Source organism: Topomyia yanbarensis, chromosome 2 (assembly GCF_030247195.1).
Source record: "Topomyia yanbarensis strain Yona2022 chromosome 2, ASM3024719v1, whole genome shotgun sequence".
NCBI classification, from domain to species: domain Eukaryota; kingdom Metazoa; phylum Arthropoda; class Insecta; order Diptera; family Culicidae; genus Topomyia; species Topomyia yanbarensis.
In genome coordinates, this window is record NC_080671.1 from 130,174,656 (window position 1) to 130,200,138 (window position 25,483).

At 36.6% G+C, this 25,483-nt stretch overlaps 1 protein-coding gene across 3 annotated transcripts; it reads right to left on the reverse strand.

The window, feature by feature from the left end:
- Nucleotides 1–17: 17 nt before the first annotated feature.
- LOC131681317 (androgen-induced gene 1 protein-like) lies at nucleotides 18–24,398 on the reverse strand. Of its 3 annotated transcripts, none has more exons than XM_058962059.1 (3): nucleotides 23,995–24,398; nucleotides 2,081–2,301; nucleotides 18–2,018 (listed from the first exon to the last, which is right to left on the reverse strand). In XM_058962059.1, the coding sequence occupies exons 1-3, from the start codon at nucleotides 24,181–24,183 to the stop codon at nucleotides 1,679–1,681; spliced, it is 750 nt and encodes a 249-aa protein (XP_058818042.1). In that variant the 5' UTR covers nucleotides 24,184–24,398; the 3' UTR covers nucleotides 18–1,678. The 3 variants fall into 3 exon arrangements, with proteins under 3 accessions (XP_058818042.1, XP_058818041.1, XP_058818040.1); XM_058962058.1 differs by lacking the exon at nucleotides 23,995–24,398 and adding an exon at nucleotides 16,302–17,193; XM_058962057.1 differs by lacking the exon at nucleotides 23,995–24,398 and adding an exon at nucleotides 2,540–3,075.
- Between the last annotated feature and the right edge of the window lie 1,085 nt (nucleotides 24,399–25,483).

Here is a 25,483-nt window from a genome sequence, read left to right on the forward strand (position 1 = left end):
TATACAAACAGAATCGATTTTTTCGAGGATAAGATTTTTTAATACTCTGTAATTATACGGAATTTAACTTGGTTCACAATAAGAAGATTCGATTGCTGTGTCGCGGATAGTGACTTTCTCGTAAATACGAATTTAATTCATCTTTAGCAATTTGATGATGCCATTATCAAAAATCCGGAGGATGTAAGATATACAACCTTAAATGCTAGATTGACTAACTTGACTACTACTCGACACCTAAATATTCCTATATTCATCTTTTCTAGAAAACTAAGTCCAAAAATTTGCGTCATATCCACTATAGCTTAGACTTGTACTTTATCACAAGCAAATAAATACACATTTGAAATATAATCTAACAGTTCTAAATGGTGTTATCTTAGAATGCAAGATTTGGGAGTAACACCTATGCATTCTCTCATTGCTGCTTTTATTGACCAAGTTATATCTTTAAGTATATCTCAACTTAGCTTGACATGAAGACTAATTTCACAACAAATAGTGAAACAATATACGCAGAATCACAATATGAATGAACTTTGCTAAAAATATTTGGAATAATATGCGATCACGGGTAGTGAAAATTGTCGAATTGACGGTGCTAAAAACAATTTTCTGATTCACGAGCTTTCGTATGTGATGAAAATGGTGAGTTTTCCTGAATATTCCAATATATTTGTTTTGTAAATCTAGCTGACATCTACTTTCTCCCAAGGGTTGTACTGTTCAACACCATACTACTATCACCGCTTAATTTGGTCGCATATCTTGTTGCTCATGGTGTATTTTCGCTAAATTAGCTGCACTTGTGCAGTATATTACATACTATAATTAGCACAGCATATGCAATAAACTTTTATTTCGATTACATTTGTAGGCAAACAGTAATGACACATTACAAATATTTGGATAACCCCCAACAAATCGAAATCGCTTTAAACATTATTTAATTTATTGAGATCAGATTTGTCATTGTCCATCTCAAAGTTATAAACAAATAACGAGGAAATTCATTACTTGTGAATCCCTAATAGGGCTAAAATGTGGTCATTACCCTGTAGTAGTGCACGGCATTTGTTGTTTTAATGTGTTATTCTCACGAAATTAATTTATGTGCCTGGGTTGTTTCGAGAGTAACGTTTGATTTTTCATTATTTGTGTAAGTCATTTGTACCTCGATTGACATAAAAGAGAAATGCCGAAAATACGCGCACTAAATAATCGCCCAAATTATTTATTTTCCACGTAACTGTTTAGTGTGTCATGTCTGTTTGTCTTCAATAGAGGCTTTCGCTAAAACCGTATATTCGTAGTTATTAACTCCTACAAAATCTATGCTCTCGGTATCTATTGTTTAAAATAAACATCGATTATGTTGTTCCTTCTGACGGTTGTACCAGTTCAAAATGTTCTAAATGAAAAATAAGTTATTTGATTTTAAGCGCAGAATTAATGTACATGTACATGCATTCATAGTATGTTTGTTAGACTGCACAAACCACACAATCAGAGGTATTAATAATGTTCGACTGAAAGCATGCTGGTGATGGTGCAGTAATTTATTTGGATTTTTAGCAGTTTCAGCCAGCAATCACCAAACACAAAACAACCGAGAGCGCACTGCTTTTTTTTGTTTATCATGCATAAACGAAACGGGTACACAACTGAAATGAGTACTTTATTTCGACTTCTTACTGGCTGTGCCGGTTTTTAGTTGCTTCAGCTCCTTAGTCCAGATCAAATTATTGAAGAACTCGCCGAATAAGTAAAGGGCAACCGAAAAACCCAAACTGACAACAAAAAATATGACACGCTGTGGAAGGTTCAGTACATCCAGCACCGGGTAGACCCAGATACCGCCAAAGTGGCGTATGACGTGTAACCATACAAGATAGCAAGCCATGAAAAGACCTAATCCAGTGAGACCGTTCTTTCGGGAGGGGTACTGCCGGAAACTGGTGCAGATCTCCAAGATCATGAAAATCACAATGTTGGTGTGCATTACGTGGTTAAGCCAGCTGAAAAGAAATCGGAATGTATAGTTTTATAAACAGAATTAATAAAGCTGTTTTTGTCTCACCCTGGGAAGACTGCGTCCAGTGCCTTAGGGAAAACTAATTCCCGGTCAATGGCCATCAGTGTCCAGAAGGTAACGCCAACGTTAAGTGCCACCGGAAAGGCAAACGCCGCTAGGGTGTAATCTTTAAGTTTCCTTATCAGTGGAGTTTTCCGCGGCGCTACTTCGTTGGTACCGATAAAATCGTTTATCAGGCATATTGTAAAGTAAGCTGCTTGAAGAATCTGTAAAATACAAATAATTTAGGTAGATTATTTCATTATTTTAATTTGCTTAATTACTTTAGCATGAGATGGGCGTTGCATTTTTCATAACTAAATAGAGCAAAATGAAAATACTAAAATCAGCACGCATTGGGTTGCTGTCTTTCCTATAGCGTCATTATGCAACATACTTCCCGGAATGATGCACTCTATCGAATAGCATCAACTGATACCCTACTTATTGATCAAAACAACCTACCGCATCCCAAATGGTAAGATATTTTAGCTTGCCACCAAACTCACTCCCCGGCCGCCGTAATTCTGGTGGAAAGTGCACATAACTGAAATCGTAATAGACCCCGTATGAAAACTGCACGGCAGCAATGAAGTGTATCAAAGTTCGCAGAGCAGAATAGATTCCTCGATTGTATCCGTCATCCGTCTTCTGTTTAGCCATTTTGTTCCAAATCTGTGCCTCTTAGTGAAAATTAACTGTATCGCACTACAGTAGATTTGTGCTGTAGCACTACACTTGGCCAAGTGAATCAAGTTATAAATTCAAGTCAGATTGAACTCCAGGACCTTTCGCACAGATAAACTGCTGAATCATTAATCTTTAATGAGACTTTAATTGGTTCGCCTGATTGCATACACTTGCACTTTTCAGACACTGAGAATAAACAACTACATCAATTAGATATATAGGTAGTTCTATAAAATATATCTCAAGTTGCACATAGAAACCGACGTGGAAAAACGACTAGTGAAGAACCAAACGTTGATAGAAAATAAGTAGAATAACAAAACACCGAGGATGTTTCCAGTGTTTGACGTTATTGCAAGAGGGTGACGTGACGTCATATTTTCGTAGCCAACATAAGAACTTTGCTTGTAACAAAATGAACGAAATTAATTTTTAATACGAACGAGGAGCCCTTTAGTTTACATCAAATCAGTTAAAGTGTTCATTGTTTTCCTTTGTTTACTGCTACTATTGTTTGTTGATGACATTTTAAGCGATTTTGACGTTGTCAAACTGACCCCCATCGATCGGTTGAAAAACGATGTTGCCTATTGTCAAACTCTGTATGTGGAGATAGGGATGCCAGTTACCTGCGTTATTGCGTTCCCCGGGCTTCGCGCATAAACAGACGCAAAACAGAGCTGCATTTAGGAAAACGGTGTTTCAAATTGCAAGCTTTTCGAAGAAGGTTGGACAAATTTTTCGGCGATGAAGTGCAATGTTAATGCAAAAATAAAAATGAAATGCATTTTTTTCAAACTGAGTCTTTTTCTACTCTTCTTCTCTTATTTAAATTTTAGCAAAAAAACAATACATTCCAAACTATCTTCTGAAAAATTGACTTCGTTTTATATATATATATATATATATATATATATATATATATATATATATATATATATATATATATATATATATATATATATATATATATATATATATATATATATATATATATATATATATATATATATATATATATATATATATATATATATATATATATATATATATATATATATATATATATATATATATATATATATATATATATATATATATATATATATATATATATATATATATATATATATATATATATATATATATATATATATATATATATATATATATATATATATATATATATATATATATATATATATATATATATATATATATATATATATATATATATATATATATATATATATATATATATATATATATAATAGTCAATGGTTGCATGTATATGATTTATGGACTCCCAAACGGTTTACCCGATTGCCGTAAAAATTTACACGTGTAGACATAACAAATTTTGTTATGGGGCGTGTTTGTGTGCTATTGGTTGGGGATTATCTGCTCGCCAGATAACGCTTCGGAACAAATTGTGTTTTCCTCCTATTTCGTTAAAAGTCGCAGCAACGCGCGATGGGTATTAGCTAGTACTCAATAAAAATCTCGGTTTTAAGACTAACGCTTATAACTATAGTTATCTATTGTAGAGCTCCAGTTTTGTGCTTGTTTCTTCTTAAACAGGTCATTTGGCCCAATAACAATAACGGCAATAACCGCGGCCGCTCAATAGCGTGTGTTTGAGCCTTCTTGTGAATCATGTCACGGTGGTGTGCCTCTTGCAGTGAGTACGAAAAGTAATGTGCATAATTAATTCATGTTTGAAAAGGCCACCAAATGTTTGTTACACTTTGAAAACCTCGAGTTTCATGTCTGGTAGGTGTGTGGTTTCATTGAACGTTTGTCGAATGTCCAGCGTTTTTCTGTCTAAATAGAACGATGCTTGCCGAAAAGTTGGTCAAAATCCCTGACACGACGGATGAATAGACAAACAGTGTATTAATGACTTGAATGTTGTTCGACCTACTGCCACTTAAATTAGCGTGCCATCCGTATTGGCGTGTAATACGATGTTCACACTACAGAGTTAAAACATAATAATTAGCAAAAAGAAAACTGTCATCAAGATAGTGTTAAAACACGTTTCAACTCGTAGTGTGAACGTAGTGTAATACTTAGACTTACTATGTTAAGAGTTAGGCGGACACAAAAACCGGAAAACTGGCATCTCTTATTTCAGGAAGAAAACACTGGCATCCCATGCAAATATTCAAGCTCTAGCTTAATAATTTCATTGCCGTCGTGAGTAAGAACTTTACATGTACGAATAGAAAAGCCAATTCGAAGATATAATTATATGATTTGATACTTGTGCGAATATCTTCTTGGTGTTTCAGAAAAAATCTTGTTCGTTTCGTTTCTCTACACTCGATAACACAAGAAAAGAGTAAAATAATTATGACCATAATCACAATACCTTTTCCATATACATCCAAAGAGAACATGTTATGTGACGTCATGCTCGATTGGCTCTGGCATTTGACATGTTCAATTAGCTCCGCTCAGTATCTCCGCCTAACTATGAATATAGTAACTATAGTAATACTTCATCAGATCTGCACTCGTCATCGAAATTCCGAAGCGAACAAAATCGGTTGATGATTTTCTCAATGAGATGTTAATAGCTACACACGTACTTGCGGATTGGCATAAACAAACCATAATTTTCTTGATAGTAACCACATGCAGCGTTTTAGCATCACTTCCATTGAAATCGACATATGTGTTTATTTTCGTGTGGGTTTTCTTTTGTGTAGCGCTTAAAGTATATAATACGAATAAGCGGTAAGTTCCACGTACTCAGAAAAGATTCGCAGTGGTATGACCTAGCTGCATTGAAAATACGGAAAATATTTTAAATATATTGTATAGATGCTTTTGTTGTTTCACGATTTAATATTGCATAATGTTCCTATAGTATAGCGAGTTCTTCCAGCAGCCTTAAGAGTTCGATTATCGAATAGCCCATTTTATTAATTTAATAAGAATTTTGAATAGAACAATTTTTCTCTGATACTATGCTTACTATAACAGTGATGGCCCGATTTTTTCATTGTAATCTTGTACTTTGGGCCTCACCAAACGGTGTAATTTTTATCTTCTACTTCATTGAACAAAAAGTAAACGAATGACTTGAGGGGTGCTACTAATAAACTGACATAGAGAAACTGTCACTCATAAAAACTCAAACTATATTTGTTTACCTTAGCAAGCGTCAACAACAATAGCGAAATTATTTTTTATGGCAATGTTTTATCAGTTATCACCGCCCTCCATGCGGAAACATGTGGAATTAAATTGTTCTAACCGAAACATGCCTCGTATTATTTACTATAATTCTTCTGAACATACTATTGAGCTAAATCTAACCGTTATTTCACAAAAATATTTAGTTCGCGGGAATCGAGTAGTACAGGCCGTGTGGTATCCGGCCTAGAATTGAGCCACTGGAGTCCTGCTCCCATGTCGTAGGAGGCGACTGAAAGTAGGAGACCCTAAGTCAAGGTGTAGTTCCGTGCCGAGGACTTAATGACTGGAGGGTCTAAAATATGCCAGTCGCGCACGGAGCATTTTGGGTTTTGCCCTTACTGTGTTATGCGAATCTCTGACACAGTGGACCATTATTTTCTTCGCAAATCGTGGGAATTAAATGATCATGTCCCATTTAAACCTGATATGGCTCGCTATATGCGTTAACATCCCAACTCGCTTGGTGTCCTCTAGTTGTTGTGCAATTTGTGTTAGAGATGAAATGTACAGTTCTCTAATCAACAATGGTTAGAATAGCACAAATCAATCTCCAACATAAACGTACAGCAACTATGAATTTATCTCGACTCATGCAGGAAGGTAAAGCTTCCATAGCATTGGTTCAAGAACCGTATTTCCATAAAGGAAACTTCTATTTTGGAAAGTTACTTAACACTGCCTTCATTGCTTACAACAAGACAGGCATGACTAACCCACGTGAAATGCCTCGTGCTTGCATTCTTGCAAATAAAGCTATTGACGCGTGTCTCATATCGGAGCTCACAACTCGCGATATCTGTGTTGTCACAGTTACACTGACTATCGGAAACGTAGACAATATATATATATATATATATATATATATATATATATATATATATATATATATATATATATATATATATATATATATATATATATATATATATATATATATATATATATATATATATATATATATATATATATATATATATATATATATATATATATATATATATATATATATATATATATATATATATATATATATATATATATATATATATATATATATATATATATATATATATATATATATATATATATATATATATATATATATATATATATATATATATATATATATATATATATATATATATATATATATATATATATATATATATATATATATATATTATATATTGTTCAGCATACCTACCGCATAACGAATCATCTCCTTCTGATTGTAGCAGAAATGGGCTTCCGCTCATTATCGACAGTGATGCGAATGCTCATCACATCATTTGGGGCAGCTCGGACATCAATCTGAGAGGCTCTGAACTGATGGAGTACATAAGTAGTACAAATCTTCATATTCTGAATGTGGGAAACCGACCAACTTTTGCGAGGTCTGGGAGGGAGGAGGTGTTAGACATAACACTTTGCTCTGATAGAATTTTGCATGAACTGGGAAATTGGCAGGTTCCAAATGAAACTGAACCGTCTCTATCCGATCATAAATATATATTTTTCGATCATTTTGATGTCACCTTCAATGTGGTGACATATCGTAATCCTAAATCTACAAACTAAACGACTAAATTTCATGGATATTTTCCAACAATTAGTCAACTAGACGACTTAGATGACGTCGTGGATACGACAAACTCATTCATATTAGCATCCTACGAAGAAGCTTGTCCACTTCGTACTGTTAAATCGACTAGGGGAACCCCTTGGTGGAGGGTTGAGCTTGAAAGAATGAATAAAGTTATGAGAAGAGCTTGGAACCGGCGTCAGCGTGATGACTCCAGGGCTTTCAGGTCAGCTCGTAGTGCACATAAGAAATGTCTTAGATCTGCAGAACGGGCTGGCTGGCAAAGCCTATGCACTAATGTCTCTAGTCTGAACGAGGCTAGCAGATTAAATAAAATTCTCTCCAAATCGAATGATTTTCAGATGAACTCCTTAAAAACCAGAGATGGTGTTTATGTAACGGACGAAGAAGATGTTCTTAATTGTCTCTTCGACACACACTTTCTAGGTTGTATCGATCCGGAGTTGAACAATGTTCACAGATCTCATTCTGGTGATTCGGACTCGTGGGCGTTAGCACGCACATTGGTCTCCACTGAATCGGTCAAGTGGGCAGTTGACAGCTTTGCTTCATATAAATCACCCGGAAAAGATGGAATACTTCCCGTGCTACTGCAAAAGGGATTTGATATTCTTAAACATGTCTTGAAAAAGATTTTGCTTTCCAGTCTTGCTACCGGGTATATCCCGAAAGCATGGCGACAAATAACTGTTAGATTTATTCCCAAAGGGGGGCGCTCAAGCTATGAAGAAGCCAAGAGTTTTAGGCCTATCAGCTTAAGTTCTTTTCTTCTGAAAGCTTTGGAACGGATAATCGATTATCACATCAGGAACGTTAGTTTAGTTGAATATCCACTGCACAAAATGCAACATGCATATCAGTGTGGGAAATCCACGATCACTCTGCTTCACGATGTTGTTTACAACATTGAGAAAGCCTTCTCGCTCAAGCAATCTAGCTTGGGTGTATTCCTAGATATTGAGGGTGCTTTTGACAATGTGTCTTTCCAGTCTATTCTGGAAGCGACGCGCGGTCATGGGATACCTGCATGTATCTCAGGTTGGATAAACGCAATGCTTAGTAACCGCATACTTTGCTCGTCACTGCGACAGGCTGAGATACGGAAGTTGAGTATTTGCGGTTGTCCTCAGGGCGGCGTTCTGTCACCTTTGTTATGGAACTTAGTAGCTGACGGCTTGTTGAAGAAACTCAATGAGCTTGGATTTCCAACCTACGGGTTTGCTGACGATTACCAAATACTAATTACTGGATTTTGCATCGGAACAATCTTTGACTTAATGCAACAGGCATTAAGAGCTGTCGAACAGTGGTGTCGACAAGTTAAACTATCAGTTAACCCAAGCAAAACTTCAATGGTTCTTTTCACGAAGAAGCGAATAACAAGCGGGGTTCGTCCTTTGCAGTTCTTTGATTCTGAGCTACTGTGTGCAGATCAAGTCAAATACGTTGGAGTCATATTGGATTCCAAACTGAATTGGTCTGCTCACATTGAGTTCAGAGTCAAGAAAGCGTGCATGGCTTTCGGGCAGTGCAGACGAACTTTTGGAAAGACCTGGGGTCTCAAACCTAAATACATCTATTGGATTTACACGACAATTGTACGTCCAATACTGTCATACGGATGCCTTGTGTGGTGGTATAGGGGAGAGGTGGTGACAGTCCAGTCAAAGCTAAACCATCTGCAAAGAATGGCGCTCACGGCGTTGACTGGTGCTTTCACCACGACTCCGACTGCTGCTCTTGAGGCACTTTTAAATATCAAACCATTACACATACACTTAAAACAAGAAGCACTATCATGTGCATACAGACTGCAGGTTACTGGGCTTTGGAACAGTAATCATGTTGATCTTGCTACCAGTCATGCACGATTGTGGTCACAAATGGTTACATGGAGTGAAGATATTCTTGCTCCCAGCGATATTACACTCAGGAATGCAGAACCTTTGAGCAGAAAGCGAAGGTAGCCGGAAAGGAGTTGTTGATGACCAAAAAAGTCTTTGGAAATAAAGCAAATAGTGGCATCACCGTAACTGAGGGAAACTTACAAGACGAAAGACAAACCCCCGGGGGACGAAAACCGTGTCCCTCTCTACGTCGAAGAGGCTAAGAGCTTCACCAGGTGATGCGAGACTAGAAGGTTCAAAGAAACACAAGGAGACTCCCCGCGGCGTGGTGGTACGTGTAAAGATCGAAGCAGCCACCAACGTGGATAAAAACTCCAAATGGGAAGTTGTCCATCGCACAAAATGAAAGGGACAAGGGACGAAACCTGTTTTAATCCACCTAGCGGTGCAATTGTGCCTTTCTCATTTCTCTAAACTATGGCATGGAGGCTTTTTATGTTCAACATAATTGTGGAAATGTCCATTACATTCTTAGTACACTTTGCACTTATACACAATGGCATGCCAGCCACGAACTTGATGAGCTACGTGTCGACGGTGAAACACTTGAAACAAAAAAATATCATACTCCATTAGCCTAATCAGCATTAGATCAATGTTATCTGCTTGCTAACTCATTTTGTCATGCGGGGCTGGGTATGTGAAGAGGGCGAAAGTCCCATGAACGAACGACTCCCCAGCTTAAATTGGTATGCTTTGTGATACAGTGGTGGTTTAAAGATGATGGGGTTGAAAGGGAGGGGTATGAGGGCTGGATGGGGTGGTGGTCTGAGGGGTGATTTAAGGAGATTTTTAAAGGAGGGGCGCGAACAGTAGAGGGGGGGGGGGTGTAACCCCTCTCCGTAAACCATCAACTACGCCCCTGTTAAAATCCAGAAACCCTAAACGAGTCGAAAAAAAAATTTAGTGGGTTAGGGGGATTAGGTTGACGTTTTTCAGAGTGATTGCATAACCTTTCTATATGAGAAAGGCAAAAATGTGCCAAAATCCAAAAAAGTGAATTGTAGTCAATTTTTTTTTTCGAGTTTGCATCAAATCTCGACGTTTCATGCACCTTGAACACATTTAGCATCAAAAATAAAAATTCTATTTTTAATTTTTCCTATAGTTTATATGAGAAATTTCTGTGTGGCCGCACTCTGAAACCCGTAATTCCGGAACCAGAATTCCGATCGATCCAAAATTCAATAGCAGCCGATGGGAAGGTTGCACCTTTCATTTGAGACTAAGTTTGGGCAAATCGGTCCAGCCATCTCTGAAAAAAATGAGTGACATTATTTGACACATACGCACATACATACACACACACACATACACACACACATACACACACATACATACACACATACACACACATACAGACTTTTTCCGATCTCGACGAACTGAGTCGAATGGGATATGACACTCGGCCCTCCGGGCCGGGATTAGGTTGACGTTTTTCAGAGTGATTGCATAACCTTTCTATATGAGAAAGGCAAAACAAAGGTGAAGCACTCATTGTCAAAGCAAACGATGACTCGTACGAGAAGGTACTGCGCGCAATGCGGACAAACCCGGTACTCAAGGAGTTGGGCTCATACACGCGATTCGAGCATGAGCGAAACGAAATGAGAACCACTGTCGGTGAGGACGTTTACATAACCAATATTGTCCAAAGCGTATGCGCGAATAAAGAAAAATGGGACGCGGTGAACATATCAGTCGTTCAGATCATGTCAGCGTTGCAACAAAGCTGACGAGAGGAGCAACGACCAGCAACGTATCAGTAGACGCCCTCGGGTTGTTGAGGCACCGATGAACCGGAAGTTACACTCCAACCGGAATCGTCGGACCAACCTTGGCACTCGACAAGTCAGTCTGCGGAAGGGAGAAAAAGTAGACCTCCGGGCGCGACCGGGGAATAGACTGAGCGCACGCATCGTCGACGGTAGGTCATCGGGGTACCTGAGAACCGGAGGTCATCCTCCCCCGGAATCGCAGAACTGATCTTGGCACCTAACTGAGCACCATCGAGATAACGGTTTCGAGAAAACTTTCAACGTCGGGAAATTTCTCCGTCGGAGTAGATGGCGACGTAGGCCCACCGCTAGGGACTAGTTCGAGTAGATCGGGAAGTAGCACCGGCAAATGGTCGTCCAGACGCCACCCTCCACCCAGAATCACAGGACCGACTTCGGTATATGCCCGGGTAGCGTCGGTTTCGGAAGATCTTCCACTGCCTCTTCGTCGGAGTAGGAAAGATCCACCGTCGGGGACTATTTCAAGTAGTCCGTAGCGAATCGCCGGCTTGAATCATCGGGGCACCAGTGAACCGGACGCAATCCTCCATCCGGAATCGTTGGACAGACCTCGACATTCTGCCGGGCTGCATCGAAGCAAGAATAACTCTTCTATCAACGGTTGCAGGAGACATTCTTTCTTCGGGGAACTCTCCGCCGAAGTAGGCTAGGTTCACCGAGTAGCACCGAGCGCGTCAAACCACCAGTATAGGGTTGGAATCGCTGGATTGACCACGGCATCCAACTGGTCAACATAGAGAGGAGCGCATGTAAAATATCATGCCATGCAGGACGGCGGTTATGAAATTTTAGTGTTTAGGGGCCGTACACTAATTACGTAAGGCTTTTTTAGAGCTTTTCAACTTCCCCCTCCCCCCAGATAAGAGTTCGTAAGATTTTGGTGAACTCCCCCTCCCCCTACATAAGATCTTATCATGATTATCGTAATTAAAAAATTGAATTGTTAATTCATCAAATAACAAGATAGCGAAAACGATATGTATAGAATTATTACAAGACATCTCATGACAAAATTTAACTGTAATCATCTGCAGAATTTTAATTGCATGCCAATCTCGCCCAGTAGAAAGAATAACTGTTGTCAGATATTCAGTAACTCCAATTTGGTCCACATGATTTGCTTTACTATATTCCACTTCCTTTGAATCTATTTTCTTGTGATGTAGAATTTAAAAGAGGCATGAATTTATTCTGAGTTCCAGCTGTGACGCATATCGTACGCATAGCTCCGAGTTAACCATCTTCGAATTTTCTTGAATTAAAATACAGTTTACACTCTGGAAATATTCGACATTCAAGATCTTTGACAATCGCATGTTAGAAAATTTTCCAGATATCTTGCGGGTTTGAATCGAACGTTTGAAAAGAACAAAGTCGGTCTAACAACACGAAGGGTATCAACACTTCTTAACTTGTAAGGCATATTGCGACTCCAGAACAATGTACAACCAAGATCCAAAAAATTACTCATATTATTTGATATACAAGGATTAAATGTTACAAATGGAAATAGTTCCCTTTTCTTATTAAAAAGAATATTTTCCTTATGGATTTAATTTTTTAAACTTGTTTTATGATATTACGTAAGAAAGAACAAACCCTCCCTCCCCCTCAGATAAGAATTTGTAAGATATTTTGAAACTCCCTCTCCCCCCATATGCCCTTCCGTAATTAGTGCATGGCCCCTTACCAAATTTTTCTCCTTAGGGTGAAATATAGCATAGTGCTTTCGCATAGGCCTGCTAAGCCAAGCCAAGTTTCGGCTTAAACAGAACTTCTGCTCGGACGGGACATCAAGTTTGATCAGTCCGTCGATTGAAACACAAAGTGATTTAGTTTTAGGGATTTGCGTCAAGCCGGCGCTAATCTATTCCGACAAAAAGTTAGTGTCGGTTTCTAATGAGACGAAGTCGAAACGCATCAAACGCACCCATGTAAGAAAAAAAAGTTCTAGACCTTTAGAAAGAACATTTCGAAACTTGTCTCGTATTAGTTTCAGTGATATAGATTTGTTTGTGATAATGTTGTTTTACTATAGATAAAAGAACCCCGAGCAAAAATTTTGTTTAAATAAAATTTGGAATATCGCACGTTAAAACGCATCACTAACATAGTTAATTGACAATATTCATCCACTGTCCGACATGCATTTATATATGATTTTGAGTAGAGAATTTCGTCCATTGAATTCTGCTGGTTGCACTAAACTAGATATAATATACAAATGAGGGTACAATGTAATATTCGACCAAATAAGGAAGATCCGTTAAAAAGAAAATATAATATGCACTCGTTTGTCGATAACCAATAGGGTGTCCCAAAATGACATCATGTTAAAAAAGTCATCGGGCTCACTTCTTAAATGAAAGGTTAGGGTATCAGGACGACTTTCTTCTTCGGAGTGAATTTGTTAAAACGCTCCCTACTGGTGGCGAATCTTGATTTTTCGAAAAATGGGCCGATTTTGGGTAAAATTTCAAATTCATGCTTGTTGAAGTGCTCCTGAACTGTCTTAGATTTTTTGCAGCATTTTTTTATTTTTCTGGAGATCCAAATGGTGAAGTTTGGTTAGTTAGTTTGTACAAATTGTGGATTATAAGAGCGACAGAGCCTTTTAAACTTAGTAAAAAGTGTAGTTTTTGGTGCTTTTCATTAGTTTTTCTTCAAAATTGGGTATCTACAAAATTTTAAAAGTATAGGTAACACTTCAAATAGTTGAGCCAAATATAGGATCGTATTTTTGCTGAAGAAAGTGTATAACTACGTCTAGTGGGGTATGAGTTATTTAAGTTTTTGCTAGATAACCTTTTGATATTTTATGCTATTCATAAAAAATAACACTGTTCCACAAAGCAAAACAATTTCAGTATGCTAAGTCCGCATTTTGTTTTTCGTAAAATATAAGGAAATTGATGAAAAATGGCGTTTTCTTCTTGTCTCTACTGCATCAGAATCGGTTTTTATAAGCATTCGACGATTTTTTTTAAAATTATTTAGTATATTAATAAACACCTAGTGGGGTTGAAAATCATGAAAATTAAACAAATATGTCGAGTTAGTGGCAAGTTATAGCGTATATTTGTATGCCGAACTGATTAGAGTATTCAGAGTTTGTATATAAAGTCTCATTCCCTTGTTAGGTACCTTAGAGTGAAGAAAAATGCAGAAGGGGTGTGTGAATGTTGCAAAACTGATCTTTACGTTTTAGATCACATGATTCCGATATAGTAAATTTTGAAGGCTTTGTATTTTCGAAAAAGTTTTACAACAGAATACAGGGCATCTTCTAGTACAATAATTTTGGTGAATAAGCCTCCAAGAAGTAATTATGGAGAATTGACTTTCCTAAAAATAATTGGAGACTTGGCATCATCAGTAAAGTTATCATTATTTTATAATTGATGGTACAAAAAATCATGAAAAAATCATCATTAAACCCGATCCTGACGCACTAAAGACAAAAAGAAAACGCCATTTTAAATCATTTTCCTTCTATTTTCCAAAAAACAATATGTGGTCTTAGCACATTTGAATTGTTTTATTTTTTGAAACAATATTATTTTCGTTGAATTGCTAAAAATGTCGAAGGTTATATAACAAAAACTTATATAACTCATACCTCCTCTACCTTGGCTATACACTTTCTTCAACACAATTACGCCCCTATATTTGGCTCAACCATTTGAAGTATTCTCTATATTTTTAAAAATTTATAGATACCCAGATTTGAAGAAAAATTCATGAAAAGCACCAAAAATTACACTTTTTTACTAAGTTTTAATGGCTCTGCCGCTCTTGTACTTCAAAATTTATATAAACTAACTAACCAAACTTCACCATTTGGATCTCCAGAAAAATAAAAAAAATACTGAAAAAAATCCAAGTTCAGAAGCACTTCAACAAGCATAAATTTGAAATTTTACCCAAAATCAGCCCATTTTTCAAAAAATCAAAATTCGACACCAGTAGGGAGCGTTTTAGCAAATTCACTCCGAAGAAGAAAGTGGTCCTGATACCCTAACCTTTCATTTAAGAAGTGAGCCCGATGACTTTTTTAATATGATGTCATTCTGGGACACCCTAATAACCAAATGATCCTGTCGTTCTGACTCATTCACCATTCTTGTTATGTATGTAATGTGTACGCTCATATTGGATAACGTTAGTAGAAGCAGTCTTCGGTGTTGAAACGAGGCCAATCAATTCAGTGTCATAGTGAAGGTTGACTGCTGCTCAACGTAATTCATTCGAATAAAGTAGCGCTTAATAAATTGACAAATGTCAGCGGTTTATTTGGAGTATTTTCTCTCGCCTCAACTGATTACTTCATTTCACCTACCACGCATACGCTTGGTTCTTTCTGGAACTATTTGATGGAGTCACTCGTTCTGTTTTAAATCTATCCAAAATTGCTCAACATTGAAAAATGTGTTTACGAAGTTAGTCGTTAAAATACATTCAGCTTCCAGCAATGATCGATCGAATTTATCGCACTTAGCACCATCGATATAAAAAGAAATCCAGCAAATCTGCAGTTTATTGCCATGACGGCTCGTAAACGCAACCGGACAAAAATACAACAGAGAATGTGTAGTCCAAAGTTGAAGCGTTTGTTTTTGTAGTTTGTGTAAAACGCTCGGCATACAGACCAACCAAAAGTGCTGCTTCTCAAGCAATTAATTTTATGTAGGTATCGATTTCGTTGGTTTCCATCGAGTTTTCGTCGGCATCGACAATGTGGAACTCGCTTGCATAGTACACATTTTATTTCTTTCACGGTTTGGTGCAACATAAAAAATACTTTTTATGTTGAAATCTATCTAACAGACGTGAAGGCACTAAATTGGCAAAGTATTTACAAATGTTAAGACGTTTCTTTTGAATAAGACAGCTATCTGAAGTAGGTGGTATCTTTCGATGTTTTAAACAGAAAAAGAATTTAACGTCTCTTGTCACAAACTAAGAGTGATTAACTCAAAACAGATAATTTCGGGTATAACAATCCATTGCTTTATACTAACCAAACACCAATATGTCAGGAACTTGGACCTTCCTCCGTATTCGCTAGGGCGCATCATTTTGGGGATGTTCAAATCGTCCGGGATTATCACAAAGTATCTATCGAAGTAGATGGCGTAATAGTATTGGCTGATAGCAATCAGATGCCAAATTAGCACGAACGTGCGTGACTTGTACAGTTGCACACTGGACATCTTGACAAAAAGTGTATGTTCTGCGGAATTTTCACTTGCTACAAAATTGCGTTTCGGAGGAGCTCCCGAACGATAAGGATATTCGATCTTATTTGTCCTAACAGGTAACTTTCATTATTCACCAACACACAGAAGCGTTCAACAAGCTCGCATAATATACGCAAGTACGCTTACAAATATGTTTTATGTCCCTTTGTTACTATGTAAACAAAATATCTGGTTGACCATGTAACAACACCGTCACTGCACTGGCATCGTTCAAAATGATCCCGAAATAGTTATATGTACACTTCAATAAATCTGATTACGCTTATCACGTCAGAATTTGAAAGTTTATTTCTTATTCAAATATTTTTTCGTATCCTGGAGAGAATCACCAACACTTAAACACACGGCAGTACTATACGCAGTCCCGCGAGCACAGCAGCTAGTGGTACGGCACCTAACATATCCAATCGAAGACTGACTGGCACGGAACGAAGATTCATTTTTCCAGTCTTCACTCGGACGCTCCTGCGTTCAGTGGGCATCAGAAACAAGGATTCACCAAAACGCTACACACACAGAGAAGTACTGCGGAAAACGCAACCAAGCGCGCCACTGTTTACACGAAATCAATCGACAGCAGCAGCAGGTCGGGAAGGGTAGAATCAGACATTGAAGAACGCAACACCCGAATGTGAGGGGGTGGGTGGGTGTAATGATAAGACATTAATTCGCCACTATCTGATATCACGGAACGCACGCACAGATACTCACTCACCTGTTATATGGTTGAATGACGCGACGGCTTGAGTAGATCTCTCCCAAAGAAAAAAAAATATGGCTGAGAGAGAGAGAGATTTCTGTGTGAGTGCCAGCCAACCTGAAATTTGGGTAGAAGGTAGGCGGAAAATTGCTTCCAAAGAAGCTGACTGACGCTGCGTCTCCATTCTTTAATGGAGACGCAGGGTCAGTGTCAACTTTTTGAGGCAAATTGCGCGCCTGCCTGAGGCGGAGATTTTTTTTAAATAAATTGTCTCTCTGGGGATTTAATTTAATTTGATGGTGATACTGGCCTGGGTGAACTTTGTTCGTATTATGCAGATAAAAATATTGAAATAAATATTTCAGCTTGATCTATATGTAGGGGAGAGTTGGGATAGATGAACCATTTTTTTGTTAATGGTTATGTGTATTAGAACTATAGTCTCTAGTTGTCCAAAATCAGCTTCCAATTACGTTTCTCGTCATTTTTAGTTTCTGATGTAACGACTTAAAGTAGGGTACGAGATATTGTGTATTTTACCTGCTCGACGTACTCCATGTCCCTTCTCAAGATTGTAAATTAGCTCAGACTTCATAGTTACACTCATAGTCAAGCCTGTTTGCGTTTAGCGTTTTAGTAGAACATTATTTTGACAACCCTTAACAAAAAATTACAAAAAATCGAACCTAAAAGTGGTACATGTATTCCCGCAAAAAGTGGTTCATGTATCCCCACTTGTCATAAGCCAATTTGAATTAATGTTAAGCTGGCAGGAAATATTTACTTATACAAATTTCTTCATATAAATAACAGATTTTGCCCCTACTTACAATAACGAAAAATTTTATGATGTTTAGTCTCATAGAAGAGACACCACTAACTTTTCCAAAAAAAACGCGAGGTCTCAATTGAGGTAACTTTTAATGTACAATAACTTTGATTATCTGTAAAAGTGACAACAAACACGACTCTAAATATCGCAAATGCGTGTGAGGTTAGCTTACCGACAGAGCTACCAAAACGTATAAGGTTTGCTCTAAAATTGGTAGAATGTGACGTAATATCATTAGTGGTTCACTTATCTCCACTGTCCCCTATATCATATATACATACATACGAGCCAACTACTTGAGCTACTCGTTGTTGCAAGTGAAAGTTTCATGACGTTTTTGTAATAGCCTAATGAAGATAATATTTTAGTAGTCTTAAAATCTCCACAGTCCACACAATCGTTTTTGCTTTTCCGCAACATAGGTATATAAATCTTTCAATTTTTTTCAATTATATTACAGTGAAGACCCGTTTTTATCCGCCCCCTGGTAAATTTTTGGCTGATAAAACAGGGACATTGACAAAATCGGGACGTATATATTTCTTTCTTTTTAATAAACCGAAGGTCTTAAAATATTCCTCTTTTATTCCTAGATATAGCATCATAACCTTTTCTGATTATTAAGCTTAAATTTCCCTTTTGGACAGTGCAAAGTTTAAAAAAACGTTTTTTTTATTTTTATTTCTTTTGCTAGAACCGTGAAACATTGCACGGCGCACAGAGGCGTAACTACTACCAAATCCTGGTCAAAATAGCAAAACATAGATTTTTTGTTTTTTTTGGCTAATTTTTTCGACAAAATCGTTTTTCAAACCATATTCTAACGCAAAACTTAAGGAAATTTGCTTTTTCAATTGATAGTTTTTGTATGTAAGTATTTTAAGTGAATTCTAAACTGAATTTTTAGCTTTGAATTACATTTTTCCACAATTTTTCATATTACCCAAAAACTCAATCTACAAATGTTACAAAATCGTGATTTTCCAAAGGGGAGCTTTTTTGTCATGTTTTATTCTTATTTGAGTTGGGTCCAATGAGTGCATATTAGCATAAGTCACATATTAGCATAAACTTGTTTTTGAGTGCATTTCATACCGCAAGAGCATTTTCATTTTCCGAGTCAAAAAATCACCCTAAAAGAGATTTTCAAAATTTGAGCGAATGATTTTCTTTTCCATAAAATCATAAAATCATCGAAAGACGGCGAGTAACAATTAACTAAACTAAATATTTGTGGTTTAGTCTATCGCCCAAAAAGATTTTTGTTAATTAATTTAGTGGAAGAAAAATGTGATGTCATTGTCAGGACTCTCAGGACCCCTCCCCCTGGATCGACCACTGGTGTACACAAGTGAATTGAACCTCCAAGACAATTGACATAAAACTGCCCTAATCTAGTGCTACATAATTGCCTTAAATGTAACATAGTCTGGTGTCATCAAGTGCCCAAAAACTATAGTCGGTACGGATTTAATGACCATTTGTTATAAATATATATATCTAACAGACTACTCTTAAAATTAGGTTAGCGTTGGTAGTCACCCCACTAGCGGGAATCCTTAATTCGTTTTTTACTAAAATTCGAACTAAATCTCACCGGAACTTCTGTATCGAAACTGGATAAACGAAATACAAAAGGACCTAAACGTAAGCCAATATTAAATACATATATCTTCTTTTCCGACAATTCCGACTCCAATAGCAAAATAATGCGATCAAATCAGAACTAAAACTTATTTTCTTTATTCTAGTTCATTACGAAGCATATGATTTATCCCGATACAGTATTTCACGAAGATGCAAATCAATGCCCTTTCCTATCTGAAAGTGGAAGTGGAACAGGAGGAACCAGAGACAAAAGAAAAAAAAACCGTTTTAATCCACCTAGTGGTGCAATTGTGATTTTCTCGTTTCTCCAAACTACGATTCCATGGCTGGTTATGTTTAATATAATGATGGAAATGTCTATTAGATATTCAGTGCGATTTACACATACGTACAATGAATCGACAGCTACGAACTTGAGTTGCTATGTGTCAACGCTGAAACACTTGAAACCAGCGGCGGATCCAGGAGGAGGTTTCGGGGGCTCGGACCCCGCCAAAATTTTTCAACTTGTTAAGAAGTTTTAAATTAGTTTCTCAACTCAAAATCATTTCAAACCAAATTTTTCACTGGTTTTTTCGATCCACTAGGAAAATTTATTCTAGAGGAATTAGAAAATTTTGTTCGCGTAGAGGGGTAATGATGAAAGGAGAAAGGCAAAAATCTGAATTTGCTGTGTGTCCGCACTCTTAAACCCGTAGCTCCGGAACCGGAACTCCTGTGGAAACGTTGTACCTTTCATTTGAGACTAAGTTTGATGAAATCGGTTCAGTCATCTCCGAGTAACCGATGTGCATATTTTTGGTCACATACATACATACATACGTAGACACACATACATACATACACAGACATTTGCCGAATTCGACGAACTGAGTCGAATGGTATATGACAGACGGCCGGGATTGAGTTGACGATGTTCAGAGTGACTGCATAACCTTTCTATACTAGAAAGGCAAAAAAACGACCTAATCAACCTAGCAGTGAGATGAGAAATTTTGTACGCATATATTGGTGTGATGTACACAGCTTTTGGTCCTGCTCGAATTAAAACCTCTAATAGCCTGAATAAATTATCAAAAATCAAAATTATTATTAAATTAATAAAATGAATAAATAAATTAGTTCATCTCATTAAATGAAAAATAAGAAAAGTTCGAAAAAATTATAGAATAAATTACATTGAGTCAAATTAACAATTTGACTCAATGTAATTTATTCTAATTAAATTACATTGAGTCAAATTAACAAATCGGATGAAATGGTCGGTATTAAGTCAGACTGGACTAAGTCGCAAAACATAAAAAATGAGATAATGATAGCACTGGATTAAGAATTTCGTCAGCTACATTCGGCTTTCACCAGATTTGAAATATGTAATAAAAAAAAAGAATTATAGCAAAAATTCAATCATAATGTAAGGATCATAAAAGGATGCTGCAATTCAAACTTTAAACTCTTTTTTCTCGAAATCAGTATTTTGTCACTTAGTCCGGTCTGATTTAACACCGACCAAATGAGTGAGATGATGGAATATAATTAATAAAACTGGAACTGAAAAACAGAATAGAATATAGGAACTAAACAGAATAAAATATAGGAGCTATAGGAAATTAATAAAAGACATTGAACTAATCAAATTAATTAAGCTAATTAAATTAATTAAATTATTTAAATTAATTGAATTATTTATTTATTTTTATTTATTTCGGTTATAGAGGTTTTAATCGTAAGGTTATTTGCCTCTTCGGGTTAGACAAATGTCTTAAGAAAAATCTCTAACCCTATGTGCAGGGTTGGGACTCGAGTCCCGGTGAGACGCGTGCAAATTAATTGAATTAATTAATTAAATTAGCTAAAATAATTAAATTAAAAAACTAAATCGATTAATTCATTTTTTAAACAAATTTCATAAAATAAATAAAATAAATTAAACTAAATAAATAAATTAAATTAATGAATTGTATTGTATGAATTAAATGCATTAAATTGATTACATTAATTAAATTACCTAAATGAATTAGATGGACGAATTGAATAGAATAAATGAAACAAAAATTTAAACGAAATGATTGAGATGAATAAAATAAATAAAAAGGATGAAATGAATAGAAAATATGAATAAAACCAATAAGATGAATAAAATGAAAACAATGTGCTCAAATAAAAATAATATAATATTAATATAATAAAATAAAAAAAAATAACCAAAATGAATTAAATGAACAAACTAAATAAATAATATGTACAAAATTATAAAATAAATAAAATGGGTGAAACAAAACAAAATGAACATAATTAATAAATTGAATTAAATCAAGGAACCATAAATGGAATAAAAATAATTAAATTATTGAAATGAAAAATTTAATAATAGGTGTTAATAAAGTTTTTTTTGAGAGTTGTCCTACTGGATCTGTAGAGCTAGAGTCTCACAACAATGCGCCGTCGATTTAGCGAACCCTAAAGCACTTATAATCTGATAAACGCGGTCATAAGCGTGCACAAATAAACGCTCATTCCCACACGATCGTAAAGATGCTACTTCCCCACATCTGAGCCGTACACACAATATCACAATCAGAATAACGACCCGCTGCAATTGTCCTTAAGTAGTGTTTAAGTGGGTGACATTTCCTGTCTCGTCGGCAATTGTAGTGAGTGATTCTGACGGGGAGTCCTTCCGAGAACCCAGCTTTACAGCTCCAGTAGGACAACTCTCGAAAAAAGGAAGCCACCATAGATTCCTGCACATATTGACAAATACAAATATAGATGCACACAAAAATAGACTTATGCACATACACACTTACAAATATAAACAATCAACACATACATAGAGAGAGTGATGGAGAGAAAGATACTCTTAGACATCGTCATGCAATGCTACACACACGGATATGTAATACTCATTTAATCGAATTGATTTTGAATTAGAATCAGTTATGTCATTGGAACCGGCTCATTTTCCATCTGGCTTTAGTGTGTTAGAGATGAGTTCTCGGCTCGCCATAACCACAGAAAGTGCTACCAGCAGTGTACTAGCGCGACTGCGCTCAAAGGGTAAACAAATAAAGTGAAAGCATCGGGTAGCTTTTGTAAGCTTCCGAACAAGCACAAAACGTAGAACGAGGAATATTTGCAATGATTCAAGAACTAGTTCACCATGCAAGAATCGTTGTTTCTTATAAATAGGCATATTACTATTACGGACTATTATCACATGGGGTAGAACGTACACAATGTGCTATGTATCATGAACACAATACATTGATCGAGCTATGAATAATAGTTTTAACCCTTTCATGCTCAATTTTTTTCTAGTGCATGTAGGGTTTCAAAACTATTTTTCCTTGAAAACGGTTGGGTCAAGAAACTCGAAAAGCCTATTTTCATAAAGATGGCAGTGCTAGAAGCTGGTCAATTTTTATCTTCTAATGCTCAATACAATTCTCTTAGAATAATTACAATAGTCCAATTACGTGGAAAACGTAGCCAACGACAGTCTAAATTGATAAGTTTTATCAGTTTTCAATAATATTGCACCATAACGAAGATATATGAAAAAAAATCATTTTCCGTCGTCAACGTAAACTGTCCCTGGCAGCACTGCTCCATCGGAATCCAAACAGACTAATTGCAATAACTTCAGTTCTAGAGCTGATCCTTGTAACTGTTAATACTCAAATTAAAGGCAATAATATTATTAGTGAGCCTTACTTGTTTGTGTGAGCAAATCTCGCCTCAATCAAAAGTTATAGCTGTTTAAAAACGTTGTTGTCCACAAACAACATGGGCATGAATGGGTTAAATTTGGGAATAGTTTAACGATACAAATAAGTTCCAATTGTTGGTATGTTTGTTTTATGTTCCTAATGTTGTGAGTGAATTCACAGCGAAAACTAAGACGGTTGGGTATGATGGATCTGCAGCTAGCAATCATCTGTAAGCACGACTAGAGAAGTAGGCAATAGGGTGATGAGCCTGTTTTCACCATACTAAGCAAGGTGCCTCACTAATTCGGTAATTTCTTGCCTTACAATCAATGGAATGCTTAAAAATTGACATCAACCGCTCTGCTTCGTTGTTAAGAACCAATGTAATAACACAAATGCGTTGAAAACAGTAAAATTCTCGTGTTTGAGCACAATGAAAACTCGAATCGAGTGCCCCTATTGTTGTGCTACCATTTGACTCAATGCGTTGAACAAAGATGGCAGACACTGCTCTAACCAACGGCTTCAAATGGGTAGGGTGATGTTATGTTCTTTTCGATCCTTTAAATATGCAACTCACAAACGGTGATTTTTACTCACCACATTCCAATACGTCAGAAAAACTTCTCTACCCTTCAGAGGCAGCTGATATTTTTCATTGGTAGGTGTTCCACCAAAAATTTCCCTGACCTCTTTTGGATATTCACCAATCACGCACACGTCGTAGTAAATTGAACACAAATAGTGTAACGCCGCCAATCCGTGATATGTTGTTCGGATAAGTGACATTTTTCTTGTGAGTCAAGCTACAAGACTACCGGTGAGAGCTGTTATTGACCTTCGCACCGTGTTTGTGATATGGTTATACGTGGAGCCCTTCTACGTACGAACACTATAGGTACTTATTTGCATAATAAAGTTTGTTCCGGTTAACACTTCCACGTTTGTTCAATTTTATTCGGTAACAGTCGAGAAAAAATGAAACCGTGATGTTTCGCTTACGCGCGTTCTAACAGAACTAACAAAAGTTCTAGCCGCACTAGGAAAGGTTTCGCGGTTCCCGTCTACCGGCAGCAAAAAAAACTTTCTCGCGTGTATGGTGTGTGCAATTTAATCTGAGAGGCAGACTGTTTTTGTTGTGCTTGTATTTATTAAATTGCATTGTTCGTTGTTCCGGGTTCAAGCGGAATGATCTTCCAAACTTCAGATTGTTCTGTATGTACTATAATTCGTAAGGATTGTCGATCACATAAGGCAAGGACCCATAACAGATAAATGGACTCCCTTGAAATCACACTGGGTTGTTGCGGGTCCCTACGATTCAACGTCGATTTTGTATGTATTTTTTCTATATTACTACATATTGAACAACATGCCGGCCATACCCCGGATGTTGGTCTTACTCCAACACTGCACTTTTTTCGAAACACAATTAAGAATATTTCTCGTTTAAACTTATTTTAGACCGCACTTAAATGATGATTTGCAGAGAAGATTCCGTATACTGATTTTGAGATTTTTAGGTTATTGCCTACCATACCAGTAGCTTTCGGACGCATATAAACGTTGCTACTGTTCATGTTTTAATTATTTTTGAAGTTAGATGAAAGTACTTTCTATTGCACAAAACAATTGTATTTACTATCAATTAATTCTAACATTATTAAAAATTTATTTTCTGGCGAAAAAGGTTGGGTCAGGCTTACCCTCCTACACCTACAATGTAAACGTGTATGAACAATTGCATAGGAAACACTTGCATGACAGGTAGATATAAACGTTAACTCGTTAATGTAACTAGTAAATGATTTTTGCGGCTAAGTAGTGTAGCTCAAATCGTGGTTATGTTTGATTATTTACTAGGAAGGCTATTTGTTTGGGATGATTTAGCGTGAGAGCTTCCTATTGGATTTATAAAAGAGCAAGGCATTATAAATTTCCCGAGAACATGGACTCGCTGCTTGATGTTCAGTAGCGCCCGCTGTTTATGATTGACAGTATGAAAAAATGCAGATCGAAGCTAACCAGTGTTCGGATAAATGTTCGCATTGTGGTTGGTGCGAGCGATAGTGAATGTGTACGTGGTTCG